This window comes from Epinephelus fuscoguttatus, linkage group LG6, assembly GCF_011397635.1.
Source record: "Epinephelus fuscoguttatus linkage group LG6, E.fuscoguttatus.final_Chr_v1".
In the NCBI taxonomy this organism is placed as follows: Eukaryota; Metazoa; Chordata; class Actinopteri; order Perciformes; family Serranidae; genus Epinephelus; species Epinephelus fuscoguttatus.
In genome coordinates, this window is record NC_064757.1 from 25,156,682 (window position 1) to 25,171,736 (window position 15,055).

General features: G+C 42.4%; 1 protein-coding gene across 2 annotated transcripts in view; it reads right to left on the bottom strand.

Annotated features, from left to right (window-relative positions):
- bmpr1ba (bone morphogenetic protein receptor, type IBa) overlaps positions 1-15,055 on the bottom strand; it is a 106,728-nt gene that overhangs the window by 30,867 nt on the left and 60,806 nt on the right. For both annotated transcript variants that reach the window (XM_049579225.1, XM_049579226.1), the window contains exon 3: positions 2,540-2,968. In XM_049579225.1, coding sequence (XP_049435182.1) covers positions 2,540-2,645 — 106 coding nt within the window. In that variant the 5' untranslated portion in view covers positions 2,646-2,968. The remainder of the gene's footprint in view (positions 1-2,539; positions 2,969-15,055) is intronic.

Here is a 15,055-nt window from a genome sequence, read left to right on the forward strand (position 1 = left end):
CAAGCATCCAGAGAGCGGGAAGAAACTGGGAGAACACAGCGAGGAAAAGGAAAAATGCAAGAGAGAAAGTGAGGTACAGACAGTCCTGAAAAAATAAAAACCTCTTTCTCTACCTACTCCATCTTTTTTCATACAGTTTTCCAAGAAATAAACATTAGCCTGTTGCGTCACATCTAAATCTATTGCCAGGACAATCAATCATCTGTGTGACAACCAATGAATGAGCCTGTTGCGGGTCCAATCAATCAACTGCATGTCAACTGATGAATAAAGCTGCTACTAACAGGGCCTTGGACGAAATGCAATTTGAATACAGTTTCAAGTATTTGGAATGGCTTACGCACACCTGATTCAACCCGAGAAATAAACAGACTTGAGTTATTTGTTGATCCACATTTACAAACTGGACATTTTGCTGAGGTCCAGCTTGGTCAGTTATCGAGGAAACAGAAAGCACCCAAGCTTTTAGGGGATTTTCTTTTCTTGGTAAATGCAAAACAAAGCAATATTCTTAGAGTTTAAATAACAGTGTGGCTTTTTAAAAATTTATTAACTTATAAAAACTGAGCCAAAATTAGTAATTTGGAAAAAATAGGAGTGAAGGTTGTAGAAATTTCTCATCTGAAAAATAAATTACTGTTTTGAGTATCCAACTCAAATCTGGTGGCTATCATGAGATGAGAATTTGTTTCACTAGTCCATAGGTGGCGCACTAATGTTACACTGGTATTTCAATGGACTGAAATATTACATACCCCAACACCTGACACTGAATCCCAAACTGCACTCATGGAGATTTATAATATGTCCCATTTGCAGCAGTTGCAGTGACACAAAGTGTAACTGAAATTGGAAGCATAAAGACAACATTTTCCAATATAATATGATCTAAATATTAAATTTATATATTGAAATTCTAGATGGTAAAGACCCACTGGGAGCATAACACAAACAAGAAAAAAAAAAAAACTTGGTAGGGGTCCAACTTTATGTCAGATTTCACATATGTCTTCTTCTTTGGCAGCTGTTATGCAGTTTCTTGGACAGAGCAGTCAGTGTAACCATGAGTCCAAAACATTCAAGCAATTTTTATACGTGTGTCTATGTGTACTCGAGTGCGCTGCAAAGATTTGAATGTTCACAGCATTTAAAATGCCTGTTATTCCTTCTGAGGCTTGCTTTTAAATGACAAAACAGTGCCTAGAAGAAGAGAGAGTAAATCAAAAGAAGGGGGTAGCACAGCATGGACTCCATAGGAAAGCCAACTCAGCCCGTGACAATGACAGGAAAGATGGACGAGAGAGAGGGGGTGACATGCAGCCAGAGGTCGCAGGACGACCTCAGCACATAGCACACTGAGTATGAAGTATGAGCCTCTGCTGGCTTAACTTCAGGGCTCCCAGCTGAAACAACCTCCAATGACTTTAAATAGACCAACAATAAAGAGAGAAAAGAAAAATATGCATGATACTATCACTCATAACAACTCCCCAAGTCTGTATTCTGAACATAACAGCACAAACACTATCATTTAAATTTCTTCAATAATGACTCTCTTTAAATCAGTAGAATCAGCAGCACTGCTGTGCCGTGGCTAAACCTATACACTGGAAAAACAACAGAGGCAGAGTGTCAAACCTTAATGACACACATCACAGCACTAAACATAACAGACTATTAAATCTGACACGTTCTCTCTCCAACACCTCGCCAATCACACTCCAGATACCAAACATGGTCACGGACAAAAGTGGCTGATGCGGCTGACAGTAACAATGTTGGTCCATGGCAATATATCTCTCTGTCCGTTGGAAGGAAACAGCGAATACACTGTGACTGAAGATATGAAACTAAATGTCAGAGCAACTGTGGAACTTCTAACAAGTGTGAAACTGAAGGTGATCAGATAATCAATAACTTCAACTCACTGATAACTCAATTTCGTTTTGTGTAGTCAGTAGGTTTGAAAATCTGAAAATTCTTGTCTCAAATTCGCTGTTATCAGTCGAACAAAAAGGCAAAATATAAAGCTTGCCCTACCAAAACCTCATGATCTGACGAATAACTGGAGAATGAAATGCTTACAACTATCTCAGCTGGGACTTTTTGGAGCTGCTGGCCTTGATCAAATCCTACACACGCTGCTGTGATGCCGACATGTAACGTTAAACATGAATGATTCCCTGATGTAAAGCAACCACATACATGTCTTACGTTCAGGGTCATGTGTACATCAGTTGCTATGTTCTGGAGCCCATTTCTTAAACTGACAAACTTCAGAAGCTGCTCACAGACTCTGCAGAGCACAGATCTGAGCTCCAACTTTTTTTGAAGTGACACACATGTATCCACAAAATATGCAAGATGTGAAACAGAGTAAAGAGAGCAGTAAGGAGAGCTCACGACTTCAGTTTTCAAAGTTTAAAAAAAAAGAAATCTAAGACATTCTGATGAGTTGCATCAGAGCAACTTCAGAGCAAAGCTTGAGTAAAAACAGCTACAGTGTTGAGGAGTAGAAAAAAGTTTTGCAGTAACTCACCGTGAGCCTGTGCGTGAAGAGAGAACAGTCCAAGCAGCAGCAAAGGACTCCGGCTCCAGAGACAGAGAGAGACACAGCGCTTCAGCCTTTCTCCCTGCACTGGCATGGTAGAGTCTGCCGCTCCGCTCCTCTCTTCTCCACTCTTCAATACACTCCACACGACAGGGTCCGCCGCTCACACACTGCCTCTTCCTCTGAGTGTGTGTATGTATGTGCCAGAAAGAGAGAGCGAGAGAGAGAGAGAGAGAGAGAGAGAGAGAGAGAGAGAGAGGTGGGAGGGGGAGTACCGGGCATGCAAGCTCCTGTGTGTGTGAGAGAGTGTGTGTCCACCGCAACGTGAGAAAGTCCACACCACACAAAACACACCAGCGGCGGCAGCAGCAGTTGCAGTTGATTGTCCTCCAACCCAGTCTGACAGTAGCAGCCCAGCTGAGAGAGAAAGAGAGGGAGAGGGGCAAAAAAGGGGAGTTTACTTCACTTGCCTGGTGGGGAGGGCTGACCTGTTCACACACACGCACATGCACACACACACACACACACGCACACACAGGGTGGAAGGACACGGGTGGAAAGAAAAGGGGGGCAGGGGGCAGACAGGAGCAAGATGGGGTTTAGTGAAAAGTAGGAGGGAGGAAAGTAGGAGGGTGAGGAGGATATTGAAAACAAGCAGCAGGATCTGTGGGATTCAGCGCCTTTAACAGCTTACAGATAACCATTTCCACTTCTCATTTTCTGCATGAAGTCTTTGAACGAGAGGAAAGTGGGGTGAAGAGTTGATTAAAGCTATACATAGACTATAAAGATGGTTCTGTAGCAGTAACGTGGAGATAAAGGATTGAAAAACCATTGCAGAAGATATAAACAAAGAAATGACAACCGCAGTCACATTATTTATTCAAACATCACAGAAATATCAATCACCGTCCCTTACAGCATTACAGTGGGTCCTGAGTTGTGTATGCACAGTGGATATTTGACCAGTATGTGTTCAGCAAATGTATCGGAGGCTTTTCTACAGAGTAACAGTCACCAGTTTTAACACTTTAAGAACTGCCCTATGCACATCTTCATCAGCAGCCAGAGTGACATAGTAATTAAGAGTAAGAGCCAACTTGTTTGTGAAAACTGAGCGAATTTCACTTGTTCATTCTGATACACAAGTACTGCACCAAAGTTTGTCAGACTGGTCTCTTTACATCAGGGGTGTCAATAGTCCCGTTTCCACTGAAGAAGTTCCTGGGACTGTTTGGGGGGCAGGAACTACTACAGGAACGTCCTCTCGCTCGGCCCTCTCAACCGCCGTGTCTCCACTGAGAGAGCGGAGTAGGAGGAAGGTTCCTGTAAAGTTACCGGGCTCTGGATGTGACGTAATCATTGCGCGACCATTTTGACCGGGGCGACCATTGACATATATACGTATATATGTCTATGGGGGCAACGTAGGGGTGTAGGGACGCTGTTAGCCGTTAGCCCTTAGCGGTGTCTGTAATGCTCAGTAACTCAATAAACGGTCCGTGAAAAAAAAATTTTTTCCAGCGGATGTCTTAGTTACAACATGATTGAGCTAACTGCAGTAGTTTCATGTCGTATCCGACAACGGGAGGCTTTTAACAGATGACGTCCTGATGTTAGCTATGCTGCTAGTGTTAGCTGTCCCTGTCAGCTGCAGCCACTGATGCTTTCTAGATATCGTGATTTCCCAAAACTGAATAAATACCACACACAGCAACACAAAACTGCTTTGCTAGCTCAGTCATGTTGTAACTAAGATATCCGCTGGAAAACAATTTTTTTTTACGGACCGTTTATTGAGTTACTGAGGCTATGAACGAGCTAACCCTCATCTGCTGAGTTTTAAAAATGCCGGCTATTTTGCCGCTTTCTGTTGACGTCACATCCCGTCTTGAGTATATCCAATCAGCACCAAGTAATCCCCAAGCCCCAGCCAGGAGTTTTTCGGGGCCGTTCTGAGTACCTACTCCGAGGCAGGGACTTGTTTAGCCCCTGTAAAAGTTCCGGAACTCTGTCCTTTGGGGGTGGTTCCTGCGGTGGAGACACGCACCAACGGCCCTGGCCCCGTAAAATTACCCCAAAGTTCCTGCGGTGGAAATGGGCCTATATGGCCCGTGGGCCAAAACCATCCTGCCAAAGGGTCCAATCCGGCCCACTAGATGACAAGACTAAGGGTGCTTTCACACCTGTCCTGTTTGGTTCGCTTCAATCGAACGCAAGTCTGTTTGCCCCCTAAGTGCAGTTCGTTTGGGCAGGTGTGAACACAGCAATCACACTCGAGTGTGCACAGAAACAATCGGACCGAGACCTTCTTGAAGAGGTGGTCTTGGTCTGGTTACAAACAAACTCTGGTGCAGTTTGTTTGTGGTGAAGCGTGTTCCGACCTCGATCTGAGCCAACTGCAGTCACATGACACATTGTTTGGGTTAAACATGAGCATGTTACAGTCCTGGAGGATTATTAATGTGCACCTCCTCCTGTACTGCCTTAATATGCACATTCAGCACATCCAATACATCAACACATTGTTTTCTAGTTGGAGCTGCGCCTCGTTTTCAAACTGTATGGTTTGACTAAAATGAACAATGACAGCAATATAGTCCACGATGACCAGCGCTAAAATCAACCTGCGTAGTTGTCCCTCCATTGTGACATTAGAAACGTTTTGTTTACTTCCTGGATTTTTCCAGCATGGATATTCTGACCAATCAAGAGCAGCTTTCTTGCACAAGACATCTGATCTGGTCCGCCTGTAAATCCTGTAAATTAGTCTGGCCCATCTGAGATCATGTGGCACATGAACTAAAATGAGTTTGACACTCCTGCTCTACAGTCTGTGTTACAAATCAAAAATGTTTTTATTGATTATCTGCTACCAAGATTAGTTTTAAGAAATGAGATAAGGGTGTTTTGGGAAAATACAACAAATGAATCTGATAAGACAACACCTGGATTCCAGAAACCCTCTGACAGAACATCTCTTGATGCAGTGGTGAGCTGTTAACAAATCAGGTAGCAGGAAAAGACACTTTGAAGGAGCTGTTAGAGATTACATCACACTTGCTGGAGCTTTTAAACTAATAAATAAATGGGTTGAGACACTCTAATAGACCCATTTCCTTTTCAGAGCTATCCTCTTGCCTGTAAGGCATTTACTGTAGACAAAACTGTATGTGTGTGCTGGGAACACTTTGCTTTTAGCAAAAGCATTATGGACCTGGAATAGCACTAAATGAGCAGAGCAGAGGTTAAATAGATGGGGCAAACTGTTTTTGTTTTCATGTTAATCCATCTCGTTTGTAGCCGCCGCCATTCTTTGCACTTCTTTTCTTTCTCACACTCGTTCATGTTGTTCATTAGTGACAAACAATAGGCGGCCTGGCTCCCTCACTCCTCGATGAGAGGAAAAATCACTTCATAAATAAACAGTCCTGCCCTATTCTTCTTCTGTCTCCCCTCGTCCCCCCTCCTCTCTGAAGCCCCTTTCCCACACGAACCTTAAAACAGTCACTGACGCTCCTGTCAGTTCGGTGTCATGTGGAAATGAGATCCAGACGCAGTTTTCGAAGCAAGATGTCCTGGAACCTTCAGTGATCTTTAGCACATGGAAGGATTTGAAATCATAAGGTATTATAGTTTTAAGTAGCCACCATACAACTCCATCTTCTGATTTTGATTAAAATGAATTCGTAACTATCAAGCACCACATATCCTTCAGGCAATTTATTCAGCCATAACTTACACACTCTCTTGTAACTTCAGAATGTTTTGATTCTGTGTTGCACATATTTTGCAACGTGTAACTTTCTCTAGCCGGGCTGCCACCTGTGGTGAGAAGAAAAACCTAACGCTGTCAAAATGTTGTGTAAGAATAGACTTGATAGCAAAAGTCTCTGTCTAGGAGAACCACTTAAGACCTATGAAACATGGAATGACAGGAAAAATCACTCACAACTATCTCCTTTATCACTCTTGCATCTGGTTTTTTGTAACCCAAAAGCTCAGCTGCTCTCCCCCTCCACCTCTGCCTTTCTCTCCTTTTCCCACTCCCCTCCTCCAGTGAACCAGAATGTCATTTCAAGCATGTCTAACCACGGGAAGCCTTTTAAAAACTGTGACAGCATTTGCCCCCAATCCCTACTAGCTGTGAAGCTGTGTGAGAGTGTGTGTGTGTGTGTGTGTGTGTGTGTGTGTGTGTGTGTGTGTGTGTGAGAGAGAGAGAAAGAGACTGAGTAATGAATGTCTGTAGTGATTTGCTGGAGGACAGGATATCATATACAGATTGAGAAATGACCCCTTTGAAAACAGTTACTTTAAAGGTATTGTGGGCTGGTGCCATGGACACACACACACACACACACACACACACACACACACACACACACACACACACACACTTGCTATTCTTCCACACTGTCACCCTCATGCTGGGCCTATGATGAATGGCTGAGAGCGTCACAAGCGAAGGATGAGCTGTAAAACTCAAAGAGAATGCAGAGTAAAGAAAAAGCTGCTGACAGGAAAAACAAAAAGGGAAGATCAGAGAAGGATGAGTGTTGTCTGGAAGATTTCTGAAGGGCTGAGATAATGAATGGAGGATGGTGACCTTTCAGGGAGACGTGAAGGAGTTTGCAGAGAAGGGAAAAGGTGCGTGGGGAGAGCAGGCTGACGGACAGTGGGGATCAGAGTGTGAAAAGGAGGCTGGAGGCATCAAAATGCAACACATTTCTTGCGTAGGTCAAAATAAAGTTGCTCAGACATTTGAATCTGAAGCAGACAGCACTTTTTCTTTTCTGACTGCTTCTGTTTTTCATATGCTAATGGTATTCAAGCTTCCTTTACACATTCAGATGATGTGTCTCAGCCAGAGGGGGTCAATATGCTCTCTATTCAGCATTCACTCTCACATCATCTCTGACAGCCTGTCATAACACAACAACTTCACATGTCAGCAGCTTAAAAGAAAAGTCAAGTTTGCTCTCAGAATGCTGAATGTCTCTGCGGCTGGAGAAAAGTCAAACTTTCTGATCTCAGAAATTAGGATACAAATGAGACATCGTGTTTGTGAGTGGAGTTTACTCCTGGTACACTCTGAGTGGGTTTTGCTGTGTTGCTCCGATTTTAATGATTTATCTTCCTTGTGAGTTTGAAAGCGAGGTGTACGGAGTGTAACATTCTTCAAGATGGACTCCAGAGCTGATCTCCACAGCGGAAAGCAGTATCCTTCCATATGCGAAAGAACAGACTGAATCTGATATAACTTTAACCGTTAGTCATCTCACTCAGATTCCTGTCACTGTCCAGTAAAAACCATGCATCTCCAAATGTAAATGAGATTTTGAATTTTTCAAATAAACAAGGGACTGAGTGTTCCTTTACTGTTCCAGAAAATGTTCAAATATTTTAAAGGAGACTTATTATGCTCATTTTCAGGTTTATATTTGTATTTTGGGTTACTACTGGAACATGTTTACATACTTTACTGCTCAAAAAAAAAATACTGTTTGTGCTGAAACACCTGTATTTACCCTCTGTGTAACACGCTCCTGGAAAAGCCCAATCTGCTCTCATTTGTCAGCTTTTCTGGGGCTTCTGTATCTCAATGTCTCTGCAGCAGGGGAGTGACTGTAACAGTATAATGGCACTTTATACTGTGAAAAACCACCAATTAAAACTTCTAAACCAAAACCTTCACAAGCGGACATGTTCCAGCAGGAATATGATATGAAATCGAGGAGAAATTAACATCACTGGCGACCAAAATTACATGTTTTCCTGATGTTAGTATGTAGTGTGCCTGAAGCAGATTACCATTTAAAGAAATCTGTCACTAGCTGATGTCATCTTGTCTAAAAAATAGAAAAAAAACATGGGAAACTGGAAAATAAGGAAAAGCATAACAGGTCTCCTTTAAGCAAAATAAACCATTCAAAAACCCAATAAATTATGTAAAAAAAAAACAACATATTGTCATTTAAAAAATAAGGCAGACTTTCTAAGTTAAAGGGCAATTGAACAGATTTTATGCACCAAAGTCCGTTTATAAGTGCTGGGGAGTATTACTGCATATGTGAAACTACCCTGCAGTTGAACGCCTCCATGCACCAGTCAAATTTCTTTTACAGTTTACATCCATGTCTGTGAAAACATAGATGCTTCACACACATCTTCCCCCTGGCAGCACAGACAATATATACAGTCAGCACAGTTTCAAGGTGAGCACCCAAGATTAGTGTCACCAATTCAGAATCCAAACAAATGTGTCCCCTTCTGTTCCTGAGATATGGCATTGAATAATGGGCACAAATGTGCTTTATGTAGGATATTATGACATCACAGTAACTTTGACCTTTGACATTTTGGATATAAAATGTCATCATTTTATCCTATTAGACATTTGTGAGAAGTTTTGTCATAATTGGCATATGAATTCTTGAGTTATGGCCAAAAGCATATTTTGTGAGGTATCTCTGACCTTGACCTTTGACTTTCATCCACTAAATTTTGACAAGTTCATTATTTAGTCCAAGTGGATTCATGTGTCAAATTTGAAGACATTTCCTCAAGGTGTTCTCGACACATCACGTTCACGAGAATGTGACAGATGCAAGGTCACAGTGACCTTGACCTTTAACCACCAGAGTCTATTAAGTTCATCGTCGAGTCCAAGTAAATGTTTGAGCCTAATTTGAAAAAATTCCCTAAAGGTGTACTTCAAATATTGCGTTCACGAGAATGAAACAGATGGACGGCAAATGGACAACCAGAAAATATAATGCCTCCAGTCATGGCTAACACCAGCACAGAGGCATCCAAGAGTTGTTTAAAGACTGTTGTGACTCACTTGAGTCAGTGTTGGTTGGGGCTGATGACTACAATACTGGAAATAAAGAAATATAAATATGTATCCTGATGTGTGGAGTTAGAAAGAAGTACGCTAACCCCACCTCTGTAGCCTGCTCCCCATCTCTTTTAGTGCTAGTTACAGGAGTTGCTACTAGCATAACACATCTGAATCTCTGACTGAACTGTTGGTAGATGGGTTCTGACAAGGAAAGGGATTGCGTGGAATATAAAAAGATGATATCTATGTTTCTGCTCAATTCATTTTAATACCTTACTTTTTAAACTGTCTAATATACATCTGACAATTTTATAGAAATGCAATGCTAAATCGATAGAGTACACTTTTAAGTTGACGTTGTGGAGATCCACTGATCCTGTCATACAATATTAGAGACAGAAAACTTCTTCTGCTGTCAAATGAAACTGCTGTTCCTCCAGATGTCAGCTATTAAAAATGTAACAAATAACCAGCACAGTTTAACACCACTGTGTTTATTGAGAAAACCACGCAGCAGCTCTCTGTGGTTGCATGGACTCATCATTCCTAACAACATATAAATGGACTTGGCATACTGTTGGCTTCACATACAGAGATTTGTTATTCAAATACATCATCTCCGCTTCGGGATTTCCATCTGCACCAGAGGATTTAAAGACCACCTTACCTTTTCCTGGTTTACTTTTAGAAGCATTTATCCCCTTATTTGATATGTGAACTGACTAACAGACAGAGGATTAAATACATTTCAGAGAAACACCTCTGTGGCACAGCAGCACATCTGCTAATCCCCAGCCATTCACTTCAGCATGTCTTTAAACTAACAAGCAGTTTAACATAATCTGCTTTAAGCCTGTCCATTCACTCCTATTCACTGGTGCATTTACATAGCAATCCTTTCTGCCTGAATGGTCTTTGGAGAGAGAGACACACACAAAGACAGGATGGGAGAACATGTGTTTGAGAGTGTGGGGTTGTAAATGTAGGAGAGCTGTGTGTGAGAATATAGTTGCGCTTCCTATTAAAGTCAGTTTGTACTCACAACGTCTCTGCCTCAGGGACACATACAGAGTGGACAAGTTGTTTTGTTTTGTTCTGGTCAAGAAGTAGCCACAGACGAGCCAAAAAACCTAGAATACGCTTTGTCAAACAGACTACGCAAATCAGTTTTGTCCTGCAAAAAATGTAAATATGGGAAAGTTGTTTGGATAGAGCTCGAAGGAGGTGGTGTTACAGATTTACTGATGGAGGCAAGCAGGGAGTGCTTGGAAAAGTTTTTCGAGGAATGTGTGAGGGGTGGAGAGGCGAGGCAAAAGAGCGTGATGATGAAGGACGGAGTGAAAAAGGCTGCCTTTTAGCTATGAGTTGCAAAACAAAAACTTCAGGATAGATTCCTGTGACTGCGGCCCACTGAATCCTCAGCTACCCCTGTCACAAACACACCCACTCATCAAAACAGCCCGGGGAACTGATGAGAGAAATGAGGGAAATTAGGGATAAACATGCAGAACGAGGAGAGGCATGATGAAGCGGTGATAGAGAAGTCCGTCAGGTCCACCTCTGACCTCAACACTGATTTGCTCTCGATCGACCTTTCACCTTTGGAGAAAACCCCTCCACCCCACTGCTGGAGAATCCATTCTTAAAGACAGGTCAGGATGAAAGTCAACAGTGAAGCCAGGAGTCAAAAGATAAACCAGAAAACACATAAAGGAGAGAAGAAACATGAAGTTATAGGAAGAAGAAATCTTTGGTTCCCTCAACACATTACTTGGAAAAAATGCTGCCATTCTTTACGTTTAATAAATAAGTAAACATTAACTGCACTATAAAGTGACCACACTTGTTAGATACCTACACTTGGTCATTCATCAGCGATGTTGGGCCATTTTGCCGGCAAGCTGCGAACGTTTAGACACACAGAGCCAGATTGGCAAGTTGATCCAAGGTGCCCAATTTTCCACCGCGTAGGGGTAAACATATTGGCGGAACCTTTTTGGTTTAAAAGAACGAAGCGCCCTTCTGCCACGGGAGGGGCTGTTGAAGACTTGTGGGAGGAGCTGTTGATAATGCCGCACGTGCGAGCCACTGGCGATGGATTACCAGGAAACAGCTGATAGCAGTAATGAGCTGCTAGTAACAAGAGGGAAATGCAAACGTAAAAGACGCTGTAAAGATGAGCAACTGGGGAGACAAGGAATTGTGCCCCCTCCTTGCCCTCATAAACGAAGAGGCCATTAACCGTCATCTGACAGTTAATGGCCTCACAGGGACGGTAAAGAACGGGCCAACTTATGAGAATCGCGGAAGGACTGACTAGACGCGGCTTCCCTTGGAGTACATCACTGTTCACATCACATGCTGAGCTACACGTTTCGTTACTTGCTCACGCCCCCCATTGCCCCGAAAAAGGCGAATTCTGTATAAACAAAAGTAGGTAGGCGGCATTTTGCTGCACTCCCCGATTTTGTTCTTATACTGCCAATGCTGAAAGAAGACTGACTGGGCTTTCCTGCAAATTTGCTATTTAAAAAGGGCTTATTACACTCTAGGTTCCCCTCTGCCCACTGAGCAAGTCACGTCTGTTGACGTGATATCAACTAGACTTGGACATCCACAGACATTGCTTGCTCAGTGGGTGGCGTCAGTTTTAAGATGCTCAGGGATGTCGTGTCAATTTATGCTCGTTACCACTGACCAGTGGTTTTCAAACTTTTTGTGCCCAAGGCACACCTGTATTTATGTCTGTGCACTATAGGTTCTATAACATGTTATCACTCTTATCACAACACGAGTGTTTGTTTTTATTTACTAATATGAAATAACAATTGACAACCAAGTATTACTCACGAAATATTTATTGACAAAATGATTCAAGAATTCACTTTAAACGTTTTAAAATTACATCAAAGCATCAGTAACACATCCATTTAAACCGTAATGTGAGATAATGTACGATAATATGATGTGTTGCACACTAATAATTCCCACACACAAACGGCGACAAATAGATTCCCTGTGAAGGTTTTTTAAAATAATTCTATTAAAATACATTTTTTTGGGTAGAGTTGGGCTTTGGTAGGTGCCTCTTTATTAGGAAATGGGTGTACATAGGATACTGATACAGTCACTTAAGAATTCATTCATAACTTTTTGTATAGGCCTAGTTGAATGTTACAATAATACTGTGCGGTTATCACAAAATCCCACGGCACACCAGTGCGCCACTGCCCACTGCCATAGACTGTGCTCGTTACATGCATTGTAAAAGAAAAAAAAAACAGATTCATGTAAACTTTGCTTTTAGCCTTACTTCCTCATGTTAAGTCAAAAAAGTATGTCGTTAGGTTTAGAAAAGAACATCATGGTTTGGCTTTAAATTAATACATTTGTTATTGATGTAATGCAATGTCACGTGACATACATCACTGGCACAGTATGCTACACATGCTAGCACACTACGTTGTTACCACAGTAACTTGATTGACTTTTTGTTTCACGGGGTAAATGAACAGAGGTTTCCTGAGTATAAAGGCACGGACACACCAAACCAACATCAAAGAACTAGCAGCGACGAAAGCCAACTGCTGCATCCTCTACGTCGCCTCACGTCACCCTGTCTCAGTTGCATTTGAACACACTACACGGACTACATCCGACGGCCAAGTGGCACGTATGTTCTGCTCCTGTGTGAGAGAGAGCGGAGTAAGAAAGTGGTACATCCTGTCAGCCGAGGAATTTCCTATCTGTGCAGCCGAGCACCGCAGCACCTCCACAGACTATTACATCCAGATGGTCTCGATGTTTTCCTCTGCAGGCTCCACTTCACTCAGCTGCTCAATAAACCCGCTGCTTCTTCCCACTTTAACCTGAATAACAAACCAGGGCTCGGTGCTCCGGTTGGATTCAAACGGAGAGCCGGGGCTAGCTCAGAGACTAGCGGAGGCTAACTGGCTGTGCTTCCCTCCGGTCATGTTGCGGCTAATGCTCCGCTAGCCGCTCCCAGCTAGCTCCAATTTGTTATTCAGGTTAAAGTTGAAAGAAGCAGCAGATCTGTTGGGCAGCTGAGTGAAGTGGAGCCTAGAAAGGAAACACCGGTTAGTCCTGGTTTCACTACAGTCAGATTCACTCGCTACAGGGGCAAGGAAATAAAACCTGAACAGCCAATCAGAGTGATCTCTCTCACCGACAAGCTCCGCCGCCAATTCAACACGCTCAATCGGCTGAAAAGTCACAGATGCTGATGCCGAAGCCAAAGTGCCAATGGCGCGGGACACACTGCAAAAACTAGGGCGACAAACATTCACCGACAGCCCGATTTTGGTCGTCTGCCGACCATCGTGCCCACCCTAAGCAGACTTTCTCGCTCTTTAACAGCAGTTGCTTGAAGCATAAAAAAGGCCGCCGCCCGGTGCATCTCAGACCACCTCTGAAGTGCCTCGGTGCGTAAATATTGGAAAAGTTGGGAGTGAGACAAGGTTGGATTCTGTGGTTAGAAGCAGAAGCACAAGGAGAAGAAGAAGAAGAAACATATTCCTGATCAAATAATTAAGGAACTCACTGTACTCTCTCAGACACATGTAGACATATAGCCTATAGTCTTCAAAACCTCTTTATACTTACTAACCTAAATGTACTGCTTGAAAAATAATATAAAATAAAGACATTTCTTTCCCTCATCTATTTTCTGTTCTGTATTGCTTGGAAACATACACAAAAATACATACAAACCATCACATACGACACCTGTTTGGGATGCATTTAAGAGAAAATTTACCTTTTCAATGAAACATGATCTCTCCATTTGAAGTTACTGCTACTAGTATCACACACACACACACACACACACACACAGAGGTAGGTGTCAAGCCATTTAAAGTTAATGAAGGTCTAATGATAGACTGCGAATGGCTTTTAAGGCTTGTTATTGTCATTGTGAAACCACTCACTGTATCACTTTACAACCACCATAAAATCATTGACAGGGATAGGTGTGGTTAGGGCGAGGTACTACAAAACTGAGAATGACTATCAGAAATCCACCTCTGTAATCATGATATCATAAATATTTCAATTATTCTAAATTGCTTTACTGTATATCTGACATGAATGGCTGAGTTTTCCCTGGAGCCATCTGACAAATACAGTGTTTTCTATAGGATTTCAATGGGACTGATATCCTGTTACTTTGCTCTGAGGTGCAGAGACGGTAAAGAAAAACCACAAATTAAAGGCTCGGATTTACTTTGAAGAGTCATTAATAAATTATTAGCTGGCATAAATGAAATCAAATGTAGTCAGTCCAGGAGATTTACTGCTGAATGATGAGAAATATTTTGTGTATTTTTCAAAAGAGAAAGCAACTACACACACACGCACAGTGTTTTTGAGTCTGGGAAAAGCCAAATCAATTTGGCCCCCTGTGAAGTGCCGGCTGCTAAAGAAGGGACAGAGTGGCCAAAAGGGTGGAATGTTAAAAATGTCCTGTTTAGGTAACAGAATAGGACTCAGAAGACAGAAGAGTCGTGTGGCAGCTACTTGCCGAGTGGGAGTTGAAAGGGAGAGCAAGATGTCCCACCTGCTCTGTGGGATCTTTGTCTGCCTACTTTACTGATTCATAAATCTGCTACAGCTTACCAAATAACTGAGGATCACGATCT